Source organism: Trichomycterus rosablanca, chromosome 13 (assembly GCF_030014385.1).
Source record: "Trichomycterus rosablanca isolate fTriRos1 chromosome 13, fTriRos1.hap1, whole genome shotgun sequence".
Taxonomy (NCBI): domain Eukaryota; kingdom Metazoa; phylum Chordata; class Actinopteri; order Siluriformes; family Trichomycteridae; genus Trichomycterus; species Trichomycterus rosablanca.
Genome location: NC_086000.1, coordinates 29,866,646 through 29,890,886, shown reverse-complemented (window position 1 = coordinate 29,890,886; position 24,241 = coordinate 29,866,646). Strand labels below are relative to the sequence as shown.

Here is a 24,241-nt window from a genome sequence, read left to right as displayed (position 1 = left end):
TGATAAACCTGTTAGAAATGGGGTTGGCTAAAACACCTGAACTCAGTAATTAGTCGGGGTATCCATGTACTTTTGGCTCTTTTCAAAAGAGCATTTGTGAGGCCAGGCACTGAGTTGGACATGAATAACTGTATTGAAATTAACACCACAATTCAGCTTTACATTGGGGTTGAGGTCAGAGCTCTAGGATTGTCTATGTCTTTATAAACCTGGCTTAGCATAAGTGCATAGTCAGTTCTTTCCTGTAGTTGACTGAATACATCTGTTAACTTTTATTATTTGTAAATATTTCTCAACATCACTTGTTGGAAAATTGCCTACGTTAAACACTGATGTGGAAACACTGCCATCTAGTGGTGGGATGCGGTCACTTTGCAGGTCACTAAATCGGCATTCATTGTGGGAGATGCAGTTTATGTATGATTTTACAGTGTATTTTAAGACAATCATATGTATTTTAAGCTCTCGCTTGAAGCATGTGGCATAGACAATTAGTCACAAATACTGTAAAGCTTGTGTTTGTGCCGATAAATTGTAATAGAAATTTAACATGATAGATATTTTTCTTGTTTTTCTAACGCCGAGTTGCCTCCGAGCTGGCATATCTAGCGGTGACCTGTTGGTAAGTGAAAATCAGGGCAAAAATCATGTAGTGTGAACTAGGCGTACTTTAACTTTTAAAAACAGTCTTTGTAAATGTTGTATTATTGTGTAATATGCTGCACAAATCTCAGACTCGGGACAGAGTTAGAAGTTAATCCATGGCAAGTCCAGGCAATAGGCTTAGCGTCTCACACACTGCAGGAATTTGTTTCTGTATTCAGATGCTAAGAGTTTTCAGGACCTCCAGAATTTAGATCCTTTAAAATTCAGCAGTTTTCTGCCTTATTTTCTTTACTTGGACCCAACGTCTTCTCATGTATGCATTTAAAATATTGAAATGATTCAAAATTAGTCTTGCTTGGAGGTCAGATCAGATCAGATCAGATGTGTTGCTCCTAATGGAATAATGTAGTGAGGAGCCATAAATAGCCTGTGGGTCGTGACTGATTTCAGGGTGTTAATAGCTGAGTCGGTGAGGATCAAGCAAGTTAGGAGGTTCACGACTTCTCTGTACACTTTACTTTCAAAAACTCTGCGATGCCCCTGGTGCCAACATCTGTAAAGGAATCCCAGTACAGCAAGTTTCAGAATGGAGTTGGTGAGTTTTTTGGGGTTATTTGGGTAGTATTTTCTACACACTGATGTATTTATTTAATCAGAAAGACGCTTTTACTGGCAGAGACTCCGTTCTTGTTCACTATGAGTATGTTATGTCCTGAAAATGAAATTCAGAAGACCTGTGATCACAAGCTTATTAACCTTCAATCATTTTTATTGCACAAACTCACTCGGCACATCGTGTTTTTATTGTGACTGATGTGTTGTAATATTATTTTACAGCTTTGTGAATGCCACATTATTAAGACAGATTTTCATAAAGAATAATGAGGTTATTCTTTTTTTGGGAACACGATTTAGAATGAACACTGTTGAAGTCCTTTGAGAACAATTGCTGTGATGATGTGAGACTCACAAAATATTATTTTTCTTGCTATCAAGCATTTTAAATGTTTCTAAGGTTCTTCGGTCCTTCAATAGGACAGGCCGTTCAGCTTATTGATTGTATTATACACCGATCAGCCATAGCATTAAAACCACCTCCTTGTTTCTACACACATTGTCCATTTTATATGCTTTACTGACCATATAGAAGCACTTTGTAGTTCTACAATTACTGACTGTAGTCCATCTGTTTCTCTACATACTGTTTTAGCCTCCACAGGACCACTACAGAGCAGGTATTATTTGGGTGGTGGATCATTCTCAGCACTGCAGTGACACTGACATGATGGTGGTGTGTTAGTGTGTGTTGTGCTGGTATGAGTGGATAAGACACAGCAACGCTGATGGTGTTTTTAAACACCTCACTGTCACTGCTGGACTGAGAATCGTCCACCAACCAAAAATATCCAGTCAACATCGCCCTGTGGGCAGCATCCTGTGACCACTGATGAAGGTCTAGAAGATGACCAACTCAAACAGCAGTAATAGATGAGCGATCGTCTCTGACTTTACATCTACAAGGTGGAACAACTAGGTAGGAGTGTCTAATAGAGTGGACAGTGAGTGGACACGGTATTTAAAAACTCCATCAGCGCTGCTGTGTCTGATCCACTCATACCAGCACAACACACACTAACACACCACCACCATGTCAGTGTCACTGCAGTGCTGAGAATCATCCACCACCCAAATAATACCTGCTCTGTGGGGGTCCTGACCATTGAAGAACAGGGTAAAATCAGGCTAAAAAGGTATGTAGAGGAACAGATGGACTACAGTCAGTAATTGTTTGTTTGTTTATTAGGATTTTTACGTCATGGTTTACACTTTTGGGTACATTCATGACAGGAAACTGTAGGTTATCTTCACACAAGGTTCAACAGTTCACAAGGTTATATCAAACACACTCATGGACAATTTAGTGTCTCCAGTTCACCTCACTTGCATGTTTTTGGACTGTGGGAGGAAACCGGAGCACCCGGAGTAAACCCACGCAGACACAGGGAGAACATGCAAACTCCACACAGAAAGGACCCAGACCGCCCCACCTGGGGATCGAATCCAGGTCAGTAATTGTAGGATTACAAAGTGCTTCTATATGGTAAGTGGAGCTGATAAAATGGACAGTGAGTGTAGAAGGAGGTGGTTTTAAAGTTATGGCTAATCAGTGTATTAAGATCATATTAAGTATGTGGACACTTCACCTTGAGCTTGTTGATCTTTCCATTCAAAACAATGAGCATTGGGTCTGGTGGATCGCATACTTTTCACCTGAACGCAACAAACTCTCACAGCTTGTTACAGCTTATTAATTGTTGACTTCTCTGTTTTTAGGCTCAAAGCGTGAGATGACAAAAGAGGAAGTGCTGAGGGAGTCCTCAGAAGAAGAAGCAGTCCTGGACAGGTCCTGCTTTCTAACCCACACACCTGTGTACCCTGTTATTCACCAGGTGGCATCAGCACCCATGCCTACTGATTCTGGTAAGTTATTAGTTTTCCAAACTCAGTTCCCCAAGTAATGTTTTTATCTGCTTTAGACTTCGACATCTTGGACATTTTGTCTAACTGATTGCTAGTGTAACTAAGTGTCTTTAGAGTTTATAAAGTAAGAAATAAACTTGTTCTTTTGAGGCACAGCACAGACCACAGAGAGATGATCACATGTGTAGAGAAGCAGACTTTTCTGTTGATTATGGATAATCAATGTAAACACATACGTAAACACATACATCAAACATTGTCAGCACACTACACCACAGAAAAATCTTTTACACTAACTTTGTGGTATGATTGCTAGGATCACCACATATATTGTGCCAACACAAACCTTAAAATTTGAATTTTACAGCAAATTGCATATTACGTGGGAACGGCTCATTTCACATTCCGTGATGCTTTATGTTACGAGTTTAACGTTCAGCTACTGCTGGTTGAATTTCAGGAAAAAAAAACAACATATATACACACCGATCAGCCATAACATTAAAACCACCTCCTTGTTTCTACACTCACTGTCTATTTTATCAGCTCCACTTACCATATAGAAGCACTTTGTAGTTCTACAATTACTGACTGTAGTCCATCTTTTGCTCTGCATGCTTTGTTAGCCCCCTTTCATGCTGTTCTTCAATGGTCAGGACTCTCCCACCACAGAGCAGGTATTATTTGGGTGGTGGATCATTCTCAGCACTGCAGTGACACTGACATGGTGGTGGTGTGTTAGTGTGTGTTGTGCTGGTACGAGTGGATCAGACACAGCAGCGCTGATGGAGTTTTTAAACACCTCACTGTCACTGCTGGACTGAGAATAGTCCACCAACCAAAAATGTATCCAGCCAACAGCGCCCCGTGGGAAGTGTCCTGTGACCACTGATGAAGGTCTAGAAGATGACCAACTCAAACAGCAGCAATAGATGAGCGATCGTCTCCGACTTTACATCTACAAGGTGGACCAGCTAGGTAGGACTGTCTAATTGAGTGGACAGTAAGTGGACACGGTATTTAAAAACTCCATCAGCGCTGCTGTGTCTGATCCACTCATACCAGCACAACACACACTAACACACCACCACCATGTCAGTGTCACTGCAGTGCTGAGAATGATCCACCACCTAAATAATACCTGCTCTGTGGGGGTCCTGACCAGTATGTAAAGAAACAGATGGACTACAGTCAGTAATTGTAGAACTTCAAAGTGCTTCTATATGGTAAGTGGAACTGATAAAATAGACAGTGAGTGTAGAAACAAGGAGGTGGTGGTAATGTTACTGATAAGTATATATATGTACAGTATATAATAGGGGCTAGGTGTGTGGTTGGGCAGCTTGCTAAAATATTTGGTGAGTGCGTGATGGCCTAAAATGGATCGCCACCATATCCAGGGTACATTCTGGAAGTCTTTTGACCCATTGCTAAAATGTGCAGGTGGGGTAAGTTGAAAGCGAGCAGATGGGTAAACAAGTGGGTGCATGAGCAGCTCGGTAAATAACATGGTGAGGAATTCGACTGGTACCTGATAGCATGTGATACAGTATTTTGGCACCCTGTACCAGGTCGGCTGGAAACGAGGCGGCCGGTTTGTTATTCAGAGGATCGGTTTCCGCTCGAATTCAGATGCTTAAGCTGGCGCAGAAGTGAACTGACAAGGTCGTCGAAATTTTTATTTCATCTTCTGCCCGTCAATAGCAATTTGAAGGTTTTCGTTCTGAACCCCGCACCCTTATTTAATCTTTTACTTCGCTTTAATCCGATTTAAATTAGTTGTCCGACCGAGTACGGATCAACAGGCCTCCCGCGCTCCAAAATCGATTCTGATTTGATATGAATTGATTTTTTGGGGAGGGGGGGTCGGAACTTCAAACTGTAATATTGAGTTTCGGGGCGTCTCTTCTGTGGAGCGACTCGATTTGTCGGACGGGGCTCGTCTGGATGACGATTTAGCCCGGGCTAATCTGCTTGTTCTTGTTTTGTTCTAGACTTTTCCTTCTTCGACCCCGCCGATCCTCAGTGTAGGGAGGTCCTGCTGGATCCTTCGACGTCCATACCGGAGCTGTTCGCTGTGCTCAGACAGTGGGTTCCTCAGGTCCAGAAGAACATCATTCTTATTGGTGACCAGGTCGGTGTGGAGGGCCTTTTCTGCCACACACACACACACACAACACAGGATCACCTTACAGTACAGCCCTGGCACACATGTGTGCCAGGGCTGTACTGTAAGGTGATCCTGTGTTGTGTGTGTGTGTGTGTGGTTTCCCATACACCACATGCTGTAACATTACCCGTGTGTTTTCAATCTAGATTTTGAAAAGAGGTTGCGGAGTCAACGACAGAGATGGCCTTACCGACATGACCCTGCTGCATTACTGCTGCAAAGCTGGCGCGCCTGGCATTGGTGAGTTGTGCAAAAGTTCTGACACCCTCGTTTTCCCCACAATTTAGTCATATCCAATTCCCCAATTGCATTTTGCGTCCTCTTTATTGCTGCTTGCCAGTCCCGTGACTAAGGCACGCCCCCTCCGACACCTGTGCAGCAGCTGACCACTTCTTTTCACCTTTACTAGCCGGGTTCATACGGAGATCTGTATCACGCACAGAGAGTCACGCACAGATCTCTATTATCCCCCGTGTCTGTCCAGGCGCAGGTATGCACTACAGGCTAACCCTCCCCCAAACAGGGCTGCCCAAACTGCCAGCACAGTTTTACAGTTGTTGTTTGGGAGGTAGGATATTTTTGCTGACTGGCAACCCACATACTTCTGTCTAATTGCCACCAATCAGCCAACAGAGGTGGAGTCCTCTCTGGCATTCCCATCCTCGGACGTGCCGATTATTGTCCGCCGGTAGCAGAGCTGAGATTCGAACTCACGAGACTTCCAGTCTTGACCGAGAAGAGCCGTCACTAAAACCCCCTCCGCCCCCGACACCTGTGCAGTAGCCGACCGCTTCTTTTTCACCTGCACTAGGCGTGTTCATGTGGAGATCTGTATCACCCATGTCTATCCAGGCGGAGGTATGCAATACAGGGTGCCCCCACAAACAGGACTGCCCAAACTGCCAGCAACAACCTAATGCCAAGCTCGCCGAGCGCTCGCCGACCGGATCGAGTTTTCTAGCAGGTCAGATATCTGATCTGAGATGCGCGTCTGGGAGTGAGTGACATGTCGAACAGCCAATGACAACACAGGATACAGCGTGAGGGGAAACGCAGGAGAGGAGTGTAAACAGGTGGGACTGGGCATAATATACTGTAGTTTATATCAGAATACACCGGCATACACACGCGTTTTACAGTATTTCTGATTTGATCGTCCTCTACAAAACATAATACCCACGCTGCATTGCAAAATTATTAATTTACCTCCAACTTACTATAGAACGATCCATACTGTTCCTGTTGCCAAATCCACTCGGATTCATTTATTTTTCCTCCTTGTTTTTACGCTGCACATCAGAGCACAAACACTTTGATCGCTCACTATTTGTTGATGTGCATTTTTTAACGTAATATCGTTTGAAAAAAAAAAAAGGGAGAGACCGGAGAAGCTCGTCTGTGATTCCAGTTGGTGATAGATCGTGTAGTGTGAAACCCCCTATCGCCGATCAGTCGTGTAGTGTGAAATACGCACAGACTGAAAGACTTCGGAGTGCAAGAGATTCAGTCGTGTAGTGTGAACTTGGCATAAGAGCAATATTCTTCCTCCACCACACTTTACAGTTGTTGTTTGGGAGGTAGGGTATTTTTGCTGACTGACAACCCACATACTTCTGTCTAATTGCCACCAATCAGCTAACAGAAGTGGAATCCCCTCTGGCATTCCCATCATCGGAAGAGCCGATTATTGTCTGAGATTTAAACTCACGAGTGCCGTGTAATATATGGCCAGTAATAAACCATATAAAGCAATTTTTGATAAGGCACAGGGGGCGTTGAAATTTATTTCAACTGTGCCTCCTTTGCCTGCCCAGCCGAATTGAGCATGGCATAGAAAACACAGACAGGCTCAAGCAGAAACAAAAGAGAGTTCGGGTGCAACTGCACCAGCTACTCAGTCCACCGGCAAGTACAGTCCAAACTCTTACTACAGGAACCAGATAGGGGAAAACCAGTAGGGGTAAAAGAACAAGCTAGCAACCAACCTATGGACAAAACTCATGATTGAAGGATGCCAGTGACAGCTACAGAACCAGAATGTTGTTACCATTTACCAACTGAGTTCTTAGAAACAAAAGCCTGAAAGACAAGCAAGAGTGCTAGCAAATAAGCCAGGTCCAGTGCCGAGTCCCACATACTCTTTTAAAATGTTGCCTCCAGTTGTAGCCAAACTGAATATGCCACTCATTGCTTAACAGTAACAACACGTGTGTTCAGTTGTCTTCAACACTTATGTTTTAGGTGATGCAGAGAGCGCCGCAAGTTTTGCCCGGAAGCTCTTGTCTTTGGGAGCTGAACCATCACTGCGCAGTCGCTGGACCAACATGAGCGCCCTTCACTACGCTGCCTACTTCGACGTTCCTCCTCTCATCCGCGTGGTGTTGCAAGCATCCCAGCCTGGTGGTACGAGAACGTTACAGAGCATGACATACACAACGATCAGGCATAACATTATGACCACCTTACTAATATTGTGTTGGTCCCCGTTTTGCTGCCGAAACAGCCCTGAAACTGTGATGCACTGTGTATTCTGACACCTTTCTATCAGAACCAGCATTAACTTCTTCAGCAATTTGAGCCACGGTAGCTCGTCTGTTGGTTCGGACCACACGGGCCAGCCTTCGCTCCCCACGTGCATCAGTGAGCTTCGACCCTGTCCCCCATGACCCTGTCCCCTGCCGGTTTACCACTGTTCCTTACTTTGACCACTTTTGATATATACTGACCACTGCAGACCGGGAACACCTCACAAGAGCTGCAGTTTTGGAGATGCTGTGACCCAGTCGTCTAGCCATCACAATTTGGCCCTTGTCAAACTCGCTTAAATCCTTACGCTTGTCTATTTTTCCTGCTTCTAACACATCAACTTTGAGGATAAAATGTTCACTTGCTGCCTAATATATCCCACCTACTAACAGGTGCTGTGATAAAGAGATAATAATCAGTGTTATGCCTGGTCGGTGTATATTTACCTCAAAAACAGGCTCAGGGTGGGGTAACGTTTACCTGTTTTTTGGACGTTTCAGAAGTCGATGCCACCTGCAGTGATTTTGACTTTGGCACTGCCCTTCACATTGCGGCTGCTAACCTCTGCACCTCTGCAGTCCGGTGCCTGCTGGAGCTCGGAGCTAATCCTGCATTCAAGGTACTGACAGCTGACCTGCATTTATTAAACATGAACCATTTTCACCCATTACAGGGTGCTAGTGCTGGTGCTTGTTGAGGTAAATAGTAAAGCAGGCTAATTTTTCCCACTGGTCTTCAGTAGTTTTTGTTGTGGATTTGAATGAACTCACACAGATTATATTAAGTATTGTTTATGTATTAAATATCAAAATTTTTTATAATTATCTATTTTTTCCCACTTTTTTCCCCCAACTTTTATCCCCATTCTAATTGTGTCCAATTACCCTGATTGTGTCCTCTATACTGATTCGACCCTTTTGCCGCTGACTGAGGACGCCACTCAACTGACTTGCGCCCCCTCCGGCACGCAATCAGTACAGCCTGCATTTTTCACCTGCACGAGCCGAGTTCATACACCGAGAGACACTGCGCACAGAGTGTCACACCCCCCTCAATGTTATTCTTCAGCCCTGTGCAGGCGCCGTCAGTCAACCAGCAGGGGCCGCAGTTGTATCAGTTATGAGGACCTATGCTTCGACTCTACCCCTAACCCTGAACAACAGCCAAACGTTGTTCATACTGCCGCCCAACCCAGTCGGAAAGGTAGAGCTGAGTTTCGATACGATGCATCTAGAAACCCAACTCTGGTGCGCTAGCGTATTTTACAGCTGCGCCACCTGAGCGGCTTATTTACAAACCTTGACCAAACTGTGGCACTATATGGGTCCATCTGAAAACCTAGTAAGCTCTCTACATAGACAGCATTTACATTTTCCTACACACTTTTCCAAAGTGAAGGCTGTCAGGTCGCTGTAAGGTTCACACTACACGACTGGATCTCTTGTAATCGGGAGTCTTGCAAGTCGGTGTGGCTTTCACACTACATGACTGATCGGCGATAGGGGGTTTTACACTACACGATCTACCACCAACTGGAATCGTAGGCGAGCTTCTCTGCTCTCCCAAACTACGTTTTGTCATAAATAACACATGCGAGAAGTGACGAGAGGTTTAATGATACCTCGTCCGAAAATGCACGTCAACAAGTAGCAAGTGATCAAAGCGTTTGCGCTGATGTGCAGTGTAAAATCAAAGAGAAAAATAAATGAATCTGAGTGGATTTGGCAACATGACCAGCAAGGATTGTTTGTTCTATAGTGAGTTGGAAGTTAATAAATATTTTTGTATGTTTTGTAGAGAACGATAAGGTCAGAAATATTGTAAAACTTGAGTGTGTGCCCCTGCCCCTGTCCCATCTTTTTACAACTCCTACCCTGCGTTTCCCCTCACCCCGTATCTTGTGTTCTCATTTGCTGTCTGAAACCGCACTCATTGCCAGTCGGCCAACTCATATCCAGATATCTAGCATGCTAGATATTTATCTTCAGTCACGAGTGCTCAGCGAGCCGCTCGGATCGAGTTGTTGAGTAGTTCACACATAACGCTTGAGAGCCGAGTTTCGACAACAGAGCCAACGCCGAGTTGCTCCCGAGCCGGCAAATCTAGCGCCGACCAGTCGGCGAGCGGAAATCAGGGCAAAAATTGTGTAGTGTGAACTAGACATTAGTAATCTGCCTCAACAATTCAGTTCTTTACTTAGGCAGCTCACTAGGTTTTGAGGTTCTGGAGCTCCATGCAAGATCTCACCTGGTGGGGTAAGAATGATTCTGAGAAAGGTGAGGTCAGTCCAGAATTACACGGGAGGAGCTTGTCAATGATCTCAAGGGAGCTGGGAGCACAGTCACCAAGAAAACCATTAGTAACACACTTCGCCGTAATGGATTGAGATCCTGCAGTGCCCGCAAAGTCCCTTTGCTCAAGAAGGCTCATGTACAGGCCCGTCTGAAGTTTGCCAATGAACACCTGAATGATTCAGAGAAAGCTTGGGAGAATGTGATATGGTCAGATGAGACCAAAATTGAGCTCTTTGGCATCAACTCCACTCGCCGTGTTTGGAGGCAGAGAAATGCCCGGTGGGGATGGTGTTCTTGGGGTCATATCCAGCATTTCTCTGCTCCCAGCTCCCTTGAGATCATTGACAAGCTCCTCCCGTGTAATTCTGGACTGACCTCACCTTTCTCAGAATCATTCTTACCCCACGAGGTGAGATCTTGCATGGAGCTCCAGAGCGAGGGTGATTGACTGTGATCTTGTATTTCTTCCATTTTCGAATGATCGCGCCAACAGTGGTCTCTTTCTCACCAAGCTTCTTGCTGATGGTCTTGTAGCCCATTCCAGCCTTGTGCAGGTCTACAATCTTGTCCCTGACATCCTTTGATAGCTCTTTGGTCTTGCCCATGGTGGTCGAGAGATTTGAATGGAAGAAACTGATTCTGTGACAGGAGTCTTTTATACAGGGACAGGACTTATTTGTGTGCCTCATGGGCACATAACCGGTCTGTGGGGATCAGAATTCTTGCTGGTTGGTAGGGGATCAAATACTTATTTCCCTTAATTAAATACAAATTAATTTATAACCTTTATTTAATGTTTTTTTTCTGGATTTTTTGTTGATATTCTGTCTCTCTCTGTTAAAATAAACCTTCCATAAAAATTTTAGACTGTTCAAGTCTTTGTAAGGGGGTAAACTTACAAAATCAGCAGGGGATCAAATACTTATTTTCCCCACTGTAAATGTAAATGTAAATTGGACTATGTTGTTGCTCCTCAGTAATAGGGACGGGGGCTGGTAGGAATACAGGAATGGATGTATGTAGTTAAACAGCAAACACAAGTCCAGAGCACACGCAAACTCAGAGTGGGGCGACAGCTCAACTTTCAACACAACAATGACCTCAAGCATACAGCCAAAACAACACTGAAATGGTTTTAGATAAAAAAACATAGCTGAAACAAAGCTTGAAAGTGGTGTCCGCATACGTTGGGCTATAATGTTTATGGGGCAATTTTACAGAACCAGGCAATGTATGGAATATATGGGTCATTCCTGGGATTGGGTACCTTTTGGACCTTGACATTTTTTGAAAATGAAACACTGTTTTTATTTGTTTTTCATGGTTTATTATAAAAAGGACATGTTATACTTTTCCAAACTAATATTGGTCAAGCTCAAGCACACAAACAGGTTTTATTAAAAGATTTTTATGCAGTCTCTGACCCAGGATGTCCACCCTGTTACGGACGAATGCATAACTGTTGTGTTTCTGTCTTTCAGCTGCACTTAAGGCCATTCTTTAAAGGATGCACACATAATATCAATATTTCTGTTATTATTATAACCAAACTGAATAATAAAGCTATATAAATTACACATGCACCTCATATACACTGTGACGTCCACCATGTTACGTATTAGGTTGTAACAGGGTGTACCGTAACAGGGTGGACATTCTGACATAAAATTAGCCATTAGCTAGCGAGTGAGCAAAACCATGCTAGCATATCAGTGAATTCAGACAAATAATTCTCTGCTTTTTAGTGTGATAATGATCAAATCGTATTGCTTTTTCTCATATATCCCATAACAGGGTGGACATGTTATGGTTGACCATATAAGACTTTCAGGATAACGTGGAAAAAAACAACATTAAAATAAGGAGTTTAATAAGCCACTCATCTTCCACAGTTGTTTTCCCAATACCTCTGGTATCTGAGAGATAAAAACAGTATGTATACAGTCATTTTTGTATACAGCTGTTTTTAGAGCATAAGGCTGGACAATTAGTTACTAACTCTTTATAATTATTATTATTATTATTTCTCCCTTTTTCTCCTGATTTAGTGTAGCTTCCGATTAGTGTTCCACTGCTGGGGATCCCAATTGCGTTTGAGAATGGTATATTTGCCTGCTTCATGCCTTTTCTGACATGTGTGCAGTCCTTAACCCCTTCTTTTTTGAGGGTCATCTTCTTCTGCACAGGCGCCTTGGTCTGCTAACTAGGGTCTGTACACAGCATTTGAAGACCCCACCAACTTAGTCCGGCCATTTCCCACCCAGCAGACTCGGTGGCCAATTTTGTCCGCTGCAGGCACTGTAAATTGTGCCCGCTAGATGGCGCCCAGCCGACCGGTAGCAGAGCAGAGATTCGAACCGGCTAGCTCTTACATTGTCTATAGAAAGCATCATTCAACCAAGACTGTATGCAGTATTTTTCACTTCAGGCTTAAGTGCACTAAATGTATCCAAATACATTTACTTCTGGATTCCTTGTGCAACAGTGATGACAGTAAAGAGTTTAATATTCTATGCCGTTTGCTTAAAGATGTTCTGCACGTCTGGCTTTCATTTCTCTCTTTCAGCTGACTCCCACGGGCTTGAAGTTAAATTAGCCATGCTTATTCCTTTTCCCTAACTCATTTTACACTCGCGTGGCGTTTCAGCCAGAGGTCCCGGACTGCTCCGACAGCAGCTGCCATCCCCTCGCCGTAGTAATTATTGATATTATTTACCCTAAGGAAAAATGCAACATATGTCTTGTGCTGGGCTGAGCTGTATGTTATTCAGGACTCTCACAAAATACTATGATATCACGTCAGACTATCTATCTATCTATCTATCTATCTATCTATCTATCTATCTATCTATCTATCTATCCATCCATCCATCCATCCATCCATCCATCCATCCATCCATCCATCCATCCATCCATCCATCCATCCATCCATCCATCCATCCATCCATCCATCTACCATGCCGCAAATTCATTGGTATGTTAAATAGCATCTGGTCATCAAGGGTCATATAGGGATCTTATACATATAGGGGTGACTTACACAGACGAGGCATAACATTATGACCACTGACAGGTGAAGTGAATAACACTGATTATCTCTTCATCACGACACCTCTTAGTGGGTGGGATATTTTAGGCAGCAAGTGAACATTTTATCTTCAAAGTTGATGTGTTAGAAGCAGGAAAAATGACTCTGGGTCAGAGCGTCTCCAAAACTGCAGCTCTTGTGGGGTATTCTCGGTCTGCAGTGGTCAGTATCTATCAAAAGTGGTCCAAGGAACAAACAGTGGTAAACCGGCGACAGGGTCATGGCGGCCAAGGCTCATTGATGCCTCATTGAGGCAGAGGCCTGTGTGGTCTGATCCAACAGATGAGCTACTGTAGCTCAAATTGCTGAAGAAGTTAATGCTGGTTCTGATAGAAAGGTGTCAGAATACACAGTGCATCGTAGTCTGTTGTCAAGGTGCCCATGCTGACCCCTATCCACCGCCGAAAGCATCAACAATGGGCACGTGAGCATCGAAACTAGACCACAGAGCAATGGAAGAAGGTGGCCTGGTCTGATAAATCACGTTTTTCTTTTACATGACGTGGATGGGCGGGTGTGTGTGTGCACGTTGCTTACCTGGGGAACACATGGCACCAGGATGCACTATGGGAAGAAGGCAATGCCGGCTAAGGCAGTGTGATGCTTTGGGCAATATTCTGCTGGGAAACCTTGGGTCCTGCCATCCATGTGGATGTTACTTTGACTCGTACCACCTACCTAAGCATTGTTGCAGACCATGTACACTCTTTCATGGAAACAGTATTCCCTGATCGCTGTGGCCTCTTTCAGCAACATAATGCGCCCTGCCACAAAGCAAAAATGGTTCAGGAATGGTTTGAGGAGCACAACAACGAGTTTGAGGTGTTGATTTGGCCTCCAAATTCCCCAGATCTCAATCCAATCGAGCATCTGTGGGACGTGCTGGACAAACAAGTCCGATCCATGGAGGCCCCACAAGGATCTGCTGCTAACATCTTGGGGTCGGATACCAAAGCACACCTTTAGGGGTCTAGCGGAGTCCATGCATTGATGGGTCAGGGCTGTTTTGGCAGCAAAAGGGGGACCAACACAATATTAGGAAGGTGGTCATAATGTTATGTCTGATCGGTGTATATAAGTGTACAAAGCAACAGATCAGTCAATCTGTATTTGTATACCCACAATGTTCATTTGTAGGGTGTGTGTAGCTTTTAAAATAATTCATGAATGTATATACCAGATATAGAGCTAATATTTGTTCATTTATTTATTTATAAGGATTTTATTGTCATGTTTTACACTTTGGTTACATTCATGACAGGAACGGTAGTTACTCATTACACAAGGTTCATCAGTTCACACAAAGTTTATATCAAACACAGTCTTGGACAATTTATTTTATTATTTTTTTTATTTTTATTTTTTCCCCTTTCCCCCCCTTTAGCGCATTCAATTGTTCAATTTGCATTGTGCTTCCTCTCTGTCTATGCCGAACCCTGCCCTGACCGAGGAGATCGAAGCTAACCCATATCCCCTCCGAAACATGAGCAGCAGCCGGATGTATCTTTGCCACCCACGCATAAGGGCACTCTTCCTCATCTCTGTGCAGGCGCCTCTAATCATCCGGCAGAGGTCGTAATCGCATTCTGACAGAGAGAGACCCACATCCGGTTCTTTGTCCCACCCCAAAGTAACAACCGGCCAATCGTTGCTCATACAGCCACTCAGCTTCGAACCGGTGAAGCAGAGCTGGATTCGATACTACGTACTCAGAATCCAGCCCTGGTTGCAGCGTGTCTTTTTTACCGCTGCGCCACCTGAGCGGCGTCTTGGACAATTTAGTGTCTCCAATTCACATCACTTGGACGTCTTTGGACCGTGGGAGGAAACCGGTGCACCCGGAGGAAACCCACGCAGACACGGGGAGAACATGCAAACTCCACACAGAAAGGACCCAGCCCCACCTGGGGATCGAACCCTGGACCTTCCTGCTGTGAGGCGACAGTGCTGCCCACTTAGCCACTGTGCCACCCTGTAAATTAGGTAAGGATTTTAATTAATATACTGAAAGTTAGGTGCTTGTAAAGCACAGCAGTTTACTGATCCCATTTTTAAAGTTGGTTCCTTTTTTAAATGCAATAAAAATAGGAATCTGATTGGTTAATTCTTTGATAAGTACAAAAAAAATATGATAGATGAAATTGCATTTAAAATATAAACACATTTACAATGCTTGCAACACACTCAAAACGAATGAAGTCAGATGAACGTTTACCACTGTGCTACAACACCCTTCCTATTAATTATATTAATTATACAAATTCTTGTTGGATTTTTGCTGACTCTTGCATGATAGACGACTTCAGCCGCTCAAAAGTCTGTGGTTGCCATTGTCTGATTCTTCTCTTCATGATGCATCATACATTTTCACCATGAGACACACTTGGATGGCGGGCGGGATTGTCAAGCACATGCACTCTCGAATGCTTTTAGTCGTGTGTGTGTGTATAGGTATGAGTGTGTTTTTGTGTATATCTGCCCTGCAATGGACTGATGTCCTGTCCAGGGTTTTTCTGTTTGTCTTGCAGCCACTGAGCGCTGGGATAGGCTCCAGCACCCCTGCATCCCTAAGTAGGATAAGTGGCTTAGGAAGTTAGTGAGAGAAATTCTCTGTTTTCTAAGTGACAGTAACTGATTTGTTACATGAGACAAGCTTATCAATGACAATTTGCTGCTTATTTGATACACTTTTTATTATTTCCTTCTGTGTAAATAAAGTATCTATCTGTCTATCAATCAGTCTTTCTGTCTGTCTGTCTGTCTATTTATTTAGCTATCTATCTATCAATCAATAAGTCTGTCTATCAATCTTTCTTTCTGTCTGTCTGTTTATCTATCAATCAACCAGCCTGTCTGTCTGTCTACCTGTCTTTATATCAATATTTCTGTCTGTCTTTTTATCTATCTAAATATCACTCTTACTTTTTATGTCTGTCTGTCTGTCTGTCTGTCTGTCTATCAATCCTTCTATCTATCTGTTAGTCTGTCTGTCTGTGTCTGTCTATTTATCTATCTGTCAGTCTTTCTTTTTATGTCTGTCTGTCTATCTGTCTATCAATCTATCTGTCCGTTTTTCTATCTGTCTGTCTGTGTGTCTATCTATCTATCTGTCTATCTATCAACCTATCTAGCTGTCTGTGTCTGTCTGTCTATCTATCTATCTGTCTCAGTCTTTCTTTTTATGTCTGTCTGTCTATCTATCTTTCTGTCTGTCTATCAATCTTTCATTCTGTTTGTCTGTCTGCCTGTCTCTGTCTATCAGTCTTTCTTTTTATGTATGTTTTGTCTTATCAATCCTTCTGTCTGTCTGTCTGTCTATCAGTCTTTCTTTTTATGTCTGCCTGTCTATCTAACCTTCTATCTGTCTGTCTGTCTGTCTGTCTGTCTGTCTGTCTGTCTGTCTGTCTATCTATCTATCTATCTATCTATCTATCTATCTATCTATCTATCTATCTATCTATCTATCTATCTATCTATTTTATTATAAAACAGCCAAATTTTTATATTAAATGTATGAATGTGTTAACGTTTGTTCCTCCTAAATAACTTCTTACAACAATTAATGCTCAAATTAATTAGTACACTTAATTCTATATATAAAAACATTTCATCAGTGGTTTATGTGGGAGTGTAGTGCTGATCTGAGCCACTTGGGGGCAGTATGACTATGTGTAAGAACGTACATTATTGTCAGTATCTAACTTGTGCTTCAGCAGATTACATGATTGATGGATGTACGCTCAGCAAGTCATCAGAGGCAGAATAAACGAAATATTCCATCGATATCTTTGACCAGCGCGTTTCATAAAAGACACAGGTCATCATTTATTTATTGCCTGGAGTCGTAACAGTCAGATCGGATGAAGCGCAGGGTACCTCGTGCCCACAGCATTTCAGCTCACAAGGTACAAAGACGACATGATCCCCCTTTCCGAATGATTGCACTTTGACCCAGGATAGCATGACATAGCTTCCCTATTCTTGTTATTCCAAGCCCCTTCACTACCAGAGCTGATCCAGAATATCACTTTTGAATGTCAGTTGTAATTACATTTTAATTGCCTGACTGTTTGGACCGTGAATCAGCTCAGAGTTGGTTTCCATCCCAGCATCAATCTGCCTTTGCGTGCCTTCCAGAAATCTGTGATGACTTCACTGGGATTGATTAAAATGTGTCCACTTTTATGCGCCGGAGAGAGAAAAGCACATGAAGCAGTGGTTCCAAGACTTGATTTTGTCTTACAGATAACTGTAATAAAAGTAAAGGAACAGCATGAGCGTAGGTGTTATACTGCATGATGCAAACAAGCAATTAACATCAGCGCTCTGTGGCATGTATGCAAATACTAAACAGGCCAAGTAGACCTTGATTTTACATCAGGATGGCAGAGGAAGCAAATCAATGCAGAAAGAAAGTTCAGTGATGCAAAACCCATATGTATATATATATATATATATATATATATATATATATCGATCAGCCATCACTTACCATATAGAAGCACTTTGTAGTTCTACAATTACTGAATGTAGTCCATCTGTTCCTCTGCATGCTTTGTTAGATTATTTAGGTGGTGGATCATTTAGACCACTGCAGTGACACTGACATGATGGTGGTGTGTTAGTGTGTGTTGTGCTGGTATGAGTGGATAAGACACAGCAGCGCTGCTGGAGTTTTTAAACTAGACTGAGAATAGTCCACCAACCAAAAATACTCAGCCAACAGCGCCCCGTAGGCAGCGTCCTGGAAGGCAGTGATAGCTCAGTGATTAAGGTACTAGACTAGTAATCAAAAGGTTGCCGGTTCAAGCCCCACCACCACCAAGTTGCCACTGTTGGGCCCCTGAGCAAGGCCCTTAACCCTCAAATGCTCAAAATTGTGTTCAGTCATAACTGTAAGTCGCTTTGGATAAAAGCGTCTGCTAAATGCCGAAAATGTAAATGTAAATGTCCTGTGACCACTGATGACGGTCTAGAAGATGACCAACTCAAACAGCAGCAATAGATGAGCGATCATTTCTGACAAGGTGGACCAACTAGGTAGGAGTGTCTAACAGAGTGGACAGTGAGTGGACACGGTATTTAAAAACTCCAGCAGCGCTGCTGTGTCTGATCCACTCATACCAGCACAACACACACTAACACACCACCACCATGTCAGTGGCACTGCAGTGCTGAGAATGATCCACCACCTAAATAATACCTGCTCTGTGGTGGTCCTGGGAGAGTCCTGGCCATTGAGGAACAGGGTGAAAGCTGGGTAAAACAGTATGTAGAGAAACAGATGGACTTTAAAAGTTTTCCCCCTCCCATGTACTAATGTGCCACAAACAGGAAGTTAATATCACCAACCATTCCCATTTTATTTAGGTGTATCCATATAAATGGCCCACCCTGTATATATATATATATATATTTCCCCCTCTTTTTCCCCCAATTTTTATCCCCCAATCTAGTCGTTTCCAATTACCCTGATTGCGTCCTCTATACTGATTCGACCCTTCACCGCTGACTGGGGACGCCTCTCAACTGACTTGCGCCCCCTCCGGTACGTACAGTCAGTACAGACTGCATTTTTCACCTGCACGAGTCGAGTTCATACACTTGACGGGCACTGTGTATGGAGGGTCACACCCCCATCAGCATTATTCCTCAGCCCTGTTCAGGCGCCATCGGTCAGCCAGCAGTGGCCGCAGTCGCACCAGTTATGAGGACCTATGATCCGACTTTCTTACCCTCTAACCCTGAACAGCAGCCAATCGTTGGTCATGCTGCCACCCAGCCCAGTCGGAAAGGCAGAGCTGAGATTCGATATGATGTATTCGAAACCCCAACTCTGGTGAGCTAGTGTACTTTACCGCTGCGCCACCTGAGCGGCCTAGGTAATGTAAGTTTGAATAAATGCATTTTGTGTTTATATGTGTTGTCTTTCTTATATTAGGGGCAATGTAAAACACTTTTTGTGGTAAGATCATAGTATAATCATACTTTTTGTTTACGTATCACTTCTTTCAGTTTTTATTTTCATTTGACCAACTGTCCCAATACTTTAAAATTAGGTTTGTTTTAGTCAGTGGTGTTCTAATACTTTTTTTTATTATTAAAAAACATATTTTAGAAGCTTTTACAGGTACACAGGTGAATAATATGTAAGTCCATTGATTGCATATTAAAGGAGCAAGGATGGGTCAAGTTGTGCCTCGAAACTGTATCCCTGAAATGTCCAACAGCTTAAGAACATTTTCACCATTTATAGTCCTTTTTTATATAGATTCTGAGAATCCAAGGAAATGTACCGGGAGCCAATATTAAATGATCATGACCTTCTATCCCTCAGACAGCGCTGCATTTAAAATGGTCATGCTTTTGTAATGATTATAACCATGTGCTCAGGAATACTTGAATAAACTTGTTACTGAGAGAGTTTGTTGCTGCGTCTACGAATGCCACAACATCCCAACAAACTCTGCTGACCTCTCTAGGTTTAAGCTTGTCTATGTATATACACTGATCAGCCATAACATTAAAATCACCTCCTTGTTTCTACACTCACAGTCCATTTTATCAGCTCCGCTTACCATATAGGAGCACTTTGTAGTTCTACAATTACTGACTGTAGTCCATCTGTTTCTCTGCATACTTTGTTAGCCCCCTTTCATGCTGTTCTTCAAGGGTCAGGACCACCACAGGTACTTTTTTGATGGTGGTTCAGTCTCAGCACTGCAGTGACACTGACATGGTGGTGGTGTGTTAGTGTGTGTTGTGCTGGTATGAGTGGATAAGACACAGCAATGCTGATGGAGTCTTTAAACACCTCACTGTCACTGCTGGACTGAGAATAGTCCACCAACCAAAAATATCCAGCCAACAGCGCCCCATGGGCAGCGTTCTGTGACCACTGATGAAGGTCTAGAAGATGACCAACTCAAACAGCAGCAATAGATGAGCAATCGTCTCTTACTTTAGATTAGGATTAGTAGTTAGGATGTAGTTAGGAGTAGTTAGGATGTAGTTAGGAGTAGTTAGATGTAGTTAGGAGTAGTTAGGATTAGTAGTTAGGATGCGCCGCAGATGGCTGCCTCGGTGAGAGCTTTCTATGTTTTGTGTTGGTTTTTGTTTGTTAATATTATTTATTGTGCGTCAAACTCGGTCAGTTGGAGCAAAGAACAGTTACTGACCTTCAGAGACAATGTTTCACCAACTTTTATTCTGGAATTTTCTCAAAATCCTTCAGAGTTTTTGGAAATCCTCACAACAGGTGCGCTGGCTCTACTCAACCTGGCAAGAAAGCGGCGGAGAGGCAGACGAGCCGGAGCCCTCGTAAAGATGAGGCGACGTGGAGTCCGAACACCGTTACCATCTTTTGTCCTCTCCAATCTGCGATCTCTGCACAACAAACTGAAAGAACTACTCCTGCTCAACCAAACTAACAGGGACTTTTTAAACACATCTGCTCTGTGCTTTACGGAGACCTGGCTTTCGGAGCTGACCCCGGATAGCGCGCTGCATCTCCCCGGCTTTCAGCTGCACCGAGCTTTTCATGGGTCTACTTTGCATTAACTGTAGACCGTACTACTCTCCCAGAGAGTTTTCTTCATTCATTCTGGTCGCTGTTTACATTCCGCCGGATGCGCGCACGAGAGATGCGCAGAAACTGCTGGCCGATAAGATAATGAAAGTAGAAAGGGAGAACCCGGACTCACTGCTCATCATCCTGGGAGACTTTAACAGTGCAAATCTTACGAAAGAAATGCCGAAATACAAGCAACATGTCACCTGTGCCACAAGAGAAGGGAACATTTTGGATCATTGCTACATCTCTGTTAAAAATGCCTATCGCTCCGTCACGCGTGCGGCTCTCGGACATTCCGACCACAATCTCGTTCACCTCATTCCCACATACAGGCAGAGACTCAAAACTAACAAGCCTGTCATTACAACAGTGAAGAAGTGGACCAGTGAAGACATTGAAATGCTACAGGACTGCTTTGAATCCACAAACTGGTCTGTCTTTGAGGAGGCGATGGACAGCTTGGATGAATATAACAGACACTGTAGCATCATACATCAGTTTCTGTGAGGACAGCTGTATTTCTACTACAACACGGGTAAAATACAGCAACAATAAAGCATGGTTCTCGGCTGAACTCAGACAGCTTCGGACGGAAAAGGAGTCAGCATTCAGGAGTGGAGATAGAGTTCTCTACAAAGAGGCCAAATACAAGCTGGAGAAAGGTATCCGATCAGCAAAAAAGGAATATTCAGAAAAGCTGAAAAGCCAGATTGCTGCTAACGACCCAACTTCAGTCTGGAGGGGCCTCGAAGAGATCACTAACTACAAGGTGCGAAAGACCCCCCTTCTCCTGAATGACCGTCAACTCACCAACGACCTGAACGAGTTCTACTGCAGATTTGAATACAATAAGGACAATTCTCAGCCTTTCTCAGCTAATTCTTCATCCTCCTCCTCCACCATGGCTCTCTCACCTCTGTCCCTGGCTCCTTTAACCATCAACGAGTGGGACGTTAACAGACTCTTTAAGAAACAAAAGGTGAGAAAAGCTCCTGGGCCAGACGGAATCCCTCCATCCACCCTTAAGCACTGCAGCAATCAACTGGCGCCCACCTTCACTCACATTTTTAACAGATCATTAGAACTTTGCTCTGTTCCTTCATGCTTCAAAACATCTACCATCATACCAGTCCCCAAAAAACGAACATTTCTGGACTGAATGATTACAGACCTGTAGCCAAGAGAAGGAGGACTGTGCTTTTACGTCAATGAACGCTGGTGTAAAGACGCAACGGTACTGTTAAAATCATGCACTCCTCATCTAGAATCACTTTTCACTAACTGTAGACCGTACTACTCTCCCAGAGAGTTTTCTTCATTCATTCTGGTCGCTGTTTACATTCCGCCGGATGCGCGCACGAGAGATGCGCAGAAACTGCTGGCCGATCAGATAATGAAAGTAGAAAGGGAGAACCCGGACTCACTGCTCATCATCCTGGGAGACTTTAACAGCGCAAATCTTACGAAAGAAATGCCGAAATACAAGCAACATGTCACCTGTGCCACAAGAGAAGGGAACATTCTGGATCATTGCTACACCTCTGTTAAAAATGCCTATCGCTCCGTCACACGTGCGGCTCTCGGCCATTCCGACCACAATCTCGTTCACCTCATGATTCACCTGAATGATTACAGACCTGTAGCCCTGACACCTGTAGTCATGATGGTCTTCGAACGCTTGATCCTAGCCTACCTGAAGACCATCACAAATCCTTTACTGGATCCCCTGCAGTTTGCATACAGAGCAAATAGATCTGTCGATGATGCAGTCAACGTGGCCCTGCACTTCATGCTACAGCATCTCGACAGTCCTGGAACCTACGCTCGAGTTCTGTTTGTGGACTTCAGCTCGGCTTTTAACACCATAGTGCCAGAGCTGCTGCAGGTCAAACTGTCCCAGCTGTCAGTGCCGGATGCCATCTGCCGGTGGATCATGGACTTTCTGACAAATAGGACACAGCAGGTACGGCTAGCAAAACACATTTCAGACCAGCGGAACCTAAGTACTGGTGTACCACAAGGCTGTGTGCTTTCACCCCTTCTCTTCAGTCTCTATACCAATGACTGTGTTTCTAAGGAACCAGCTGTAAAGATCCTTAAGTTTGCTGATGACACCACTGTGGTGGGCCTCATAACCGATGGTGACGAGTCTGCCTACAGAAAGGAACTCGAGCAGTTGGTCTCCTGGTGCAGCAACAACCACCTGCTGATCAACACACAAAAGACTGTAGAGATGGTGGTGGATTTCAGGCACAACGCGCCCTCCAGGGGTGTTGTACAATGGCTGATTCTGCGCTCTGACCCCAGCTTCCAAACATGCTGGGATACGCGAAGAAAGAATTTCAGTGTACTGTACACGTGTATATGTATATATGACAAATAAAGGCATTCTGTTGACAGTGTAGTAACAGTGTTATTAACCTTGCCATTTCATCCCTTTAAATTTTTTTAAACAGAATGATAAGGGGCAGTGCTCTGTGGACGTGGTGCCCGAGCCGTTGGACATGCCTCTTGAAATGGCAGATGCTGCAGCACAGGCCAAAGAGTTAAGGACATTGCTGAGGGATGCTCTGCCCCGACCACTTACTTCTCTGCCCTTAAAGCCGGATCGACCTCCTGACTTCCACTCAGAAAAGGCCCAGACTCAGCTCTCCAAAATGGGCATCCGGCTTGGAGACAAGGTCATCATTGCTGGACAAAAGGTAAAACAAATAGGTACAGGTACAGGTGAATAATGCTCCCCCCCATACTATGACAAAAGACAGGCAATTTGTATGAATCTTTATTTTGTATTTATGCCTCTTCCTCCCAGTTTTCTCCCAATCTGGTCATATCCAATTCCCCCTCTGTAATTCGCTCCTACTGCAACAGACCTCCAATCCTGACCAAGGAGTGCCGCAACCGTCACATGCCCTTTCCGACATGTGTAGAGTACCGACCAATCTTGAGGCGGGTTCATATGAGGATCAGTTTCACACACGAGTCACGCACTGATCTCTATTATCCCCCATCCCACTTATCACTTATGTGCTGGTTACACAAGATTAATCAGCTCACAAGTTCAATGTCAAACACAGTCATGGACAATTTTGAGCAGGCAAACATACCCTCCTGCATGCAATAATGCAATCTACATGCAACCATATACCCTCCCTGAATGCAATCATGATCCCCAGCAGTGGAAGACTAACTGGCTACACTAAATCTGGAAAAAAGGGAGAAAATAAATAAATAGAAAAAAAAAACTCTAACGCTCAAGATCTCTGCTGCTGCGCCACCAGAGCAATCGGTATGAAACCTTTAATCTTTTTATTCATGTGTTTTTACAGTTTAACTGTTTGCATGTAGTTTATTTTATTTTATATTATTTAATTTTATTTTATTTTTATATAATTAATTAATTATTATTTTATTCATTTATGTAATTAATTATCATTGAATGTATTTATGTATTAAATAATTAATTAACTACTTATTATTTTATTTTATTATTTTATTATTAT

General features: G+C 43.5%; 1 protein-coding gene across 7 annotated transcripts in view; it reads left to right on the top strand.

Moving 5' to 3' along the window:
• zgc:103755 (uncharacterized protein LOC449988 homolog) overlaps nucleotides 1–24,241 on the top strand; it is a 113,486-nt gene that overhangs the window by 6,628 nt on the left and 82,617 nt on the right. For 6 of the 7 annotated variants that reach the window (XM_063007690.1, XM_063007696.1, XM_063007692.1 and 3 more), the window contains exons 1-7: nucleotides 1,125–1,201; nucleotides 2,941–3,087; nucleotides 5,082–5,221; nucleotides 5,404–5,497; nucleotides 7,499–7,660; nucleotides 8,284–8,402; nucleotides 23,195–23,440. In XM_063007690.1, coding sequence (XP_062863760.1) covers nucleotides 1,141–1,201; nucleotides 2,941–3,087; nucleotides 5,082–5,221; nucleotides 5,404–5,497; nucleotides 7,499–7,660; nucleotides 8,284–8,402; nucleotides 23,195–23,440 — 969 coding nt within the window. In that variant the 5' untranslated portion in view covers nucleotides 1,125–1,140. Of the gene's footprint in view, nucleotides 1–1,124; nucleotides 1,202–2,940; nucleotides 3,088–5,081; nucleotides 5,222–5,403; nucleotides 5,498–7,498; nucleotides 7,661–8,283; nucleotides 8,403–23,194; nucleotides 23,441–24,241 lie in introns of those variants that run through there. The other variant, XM_063007691.1, reaches the window with a different exon arrangement.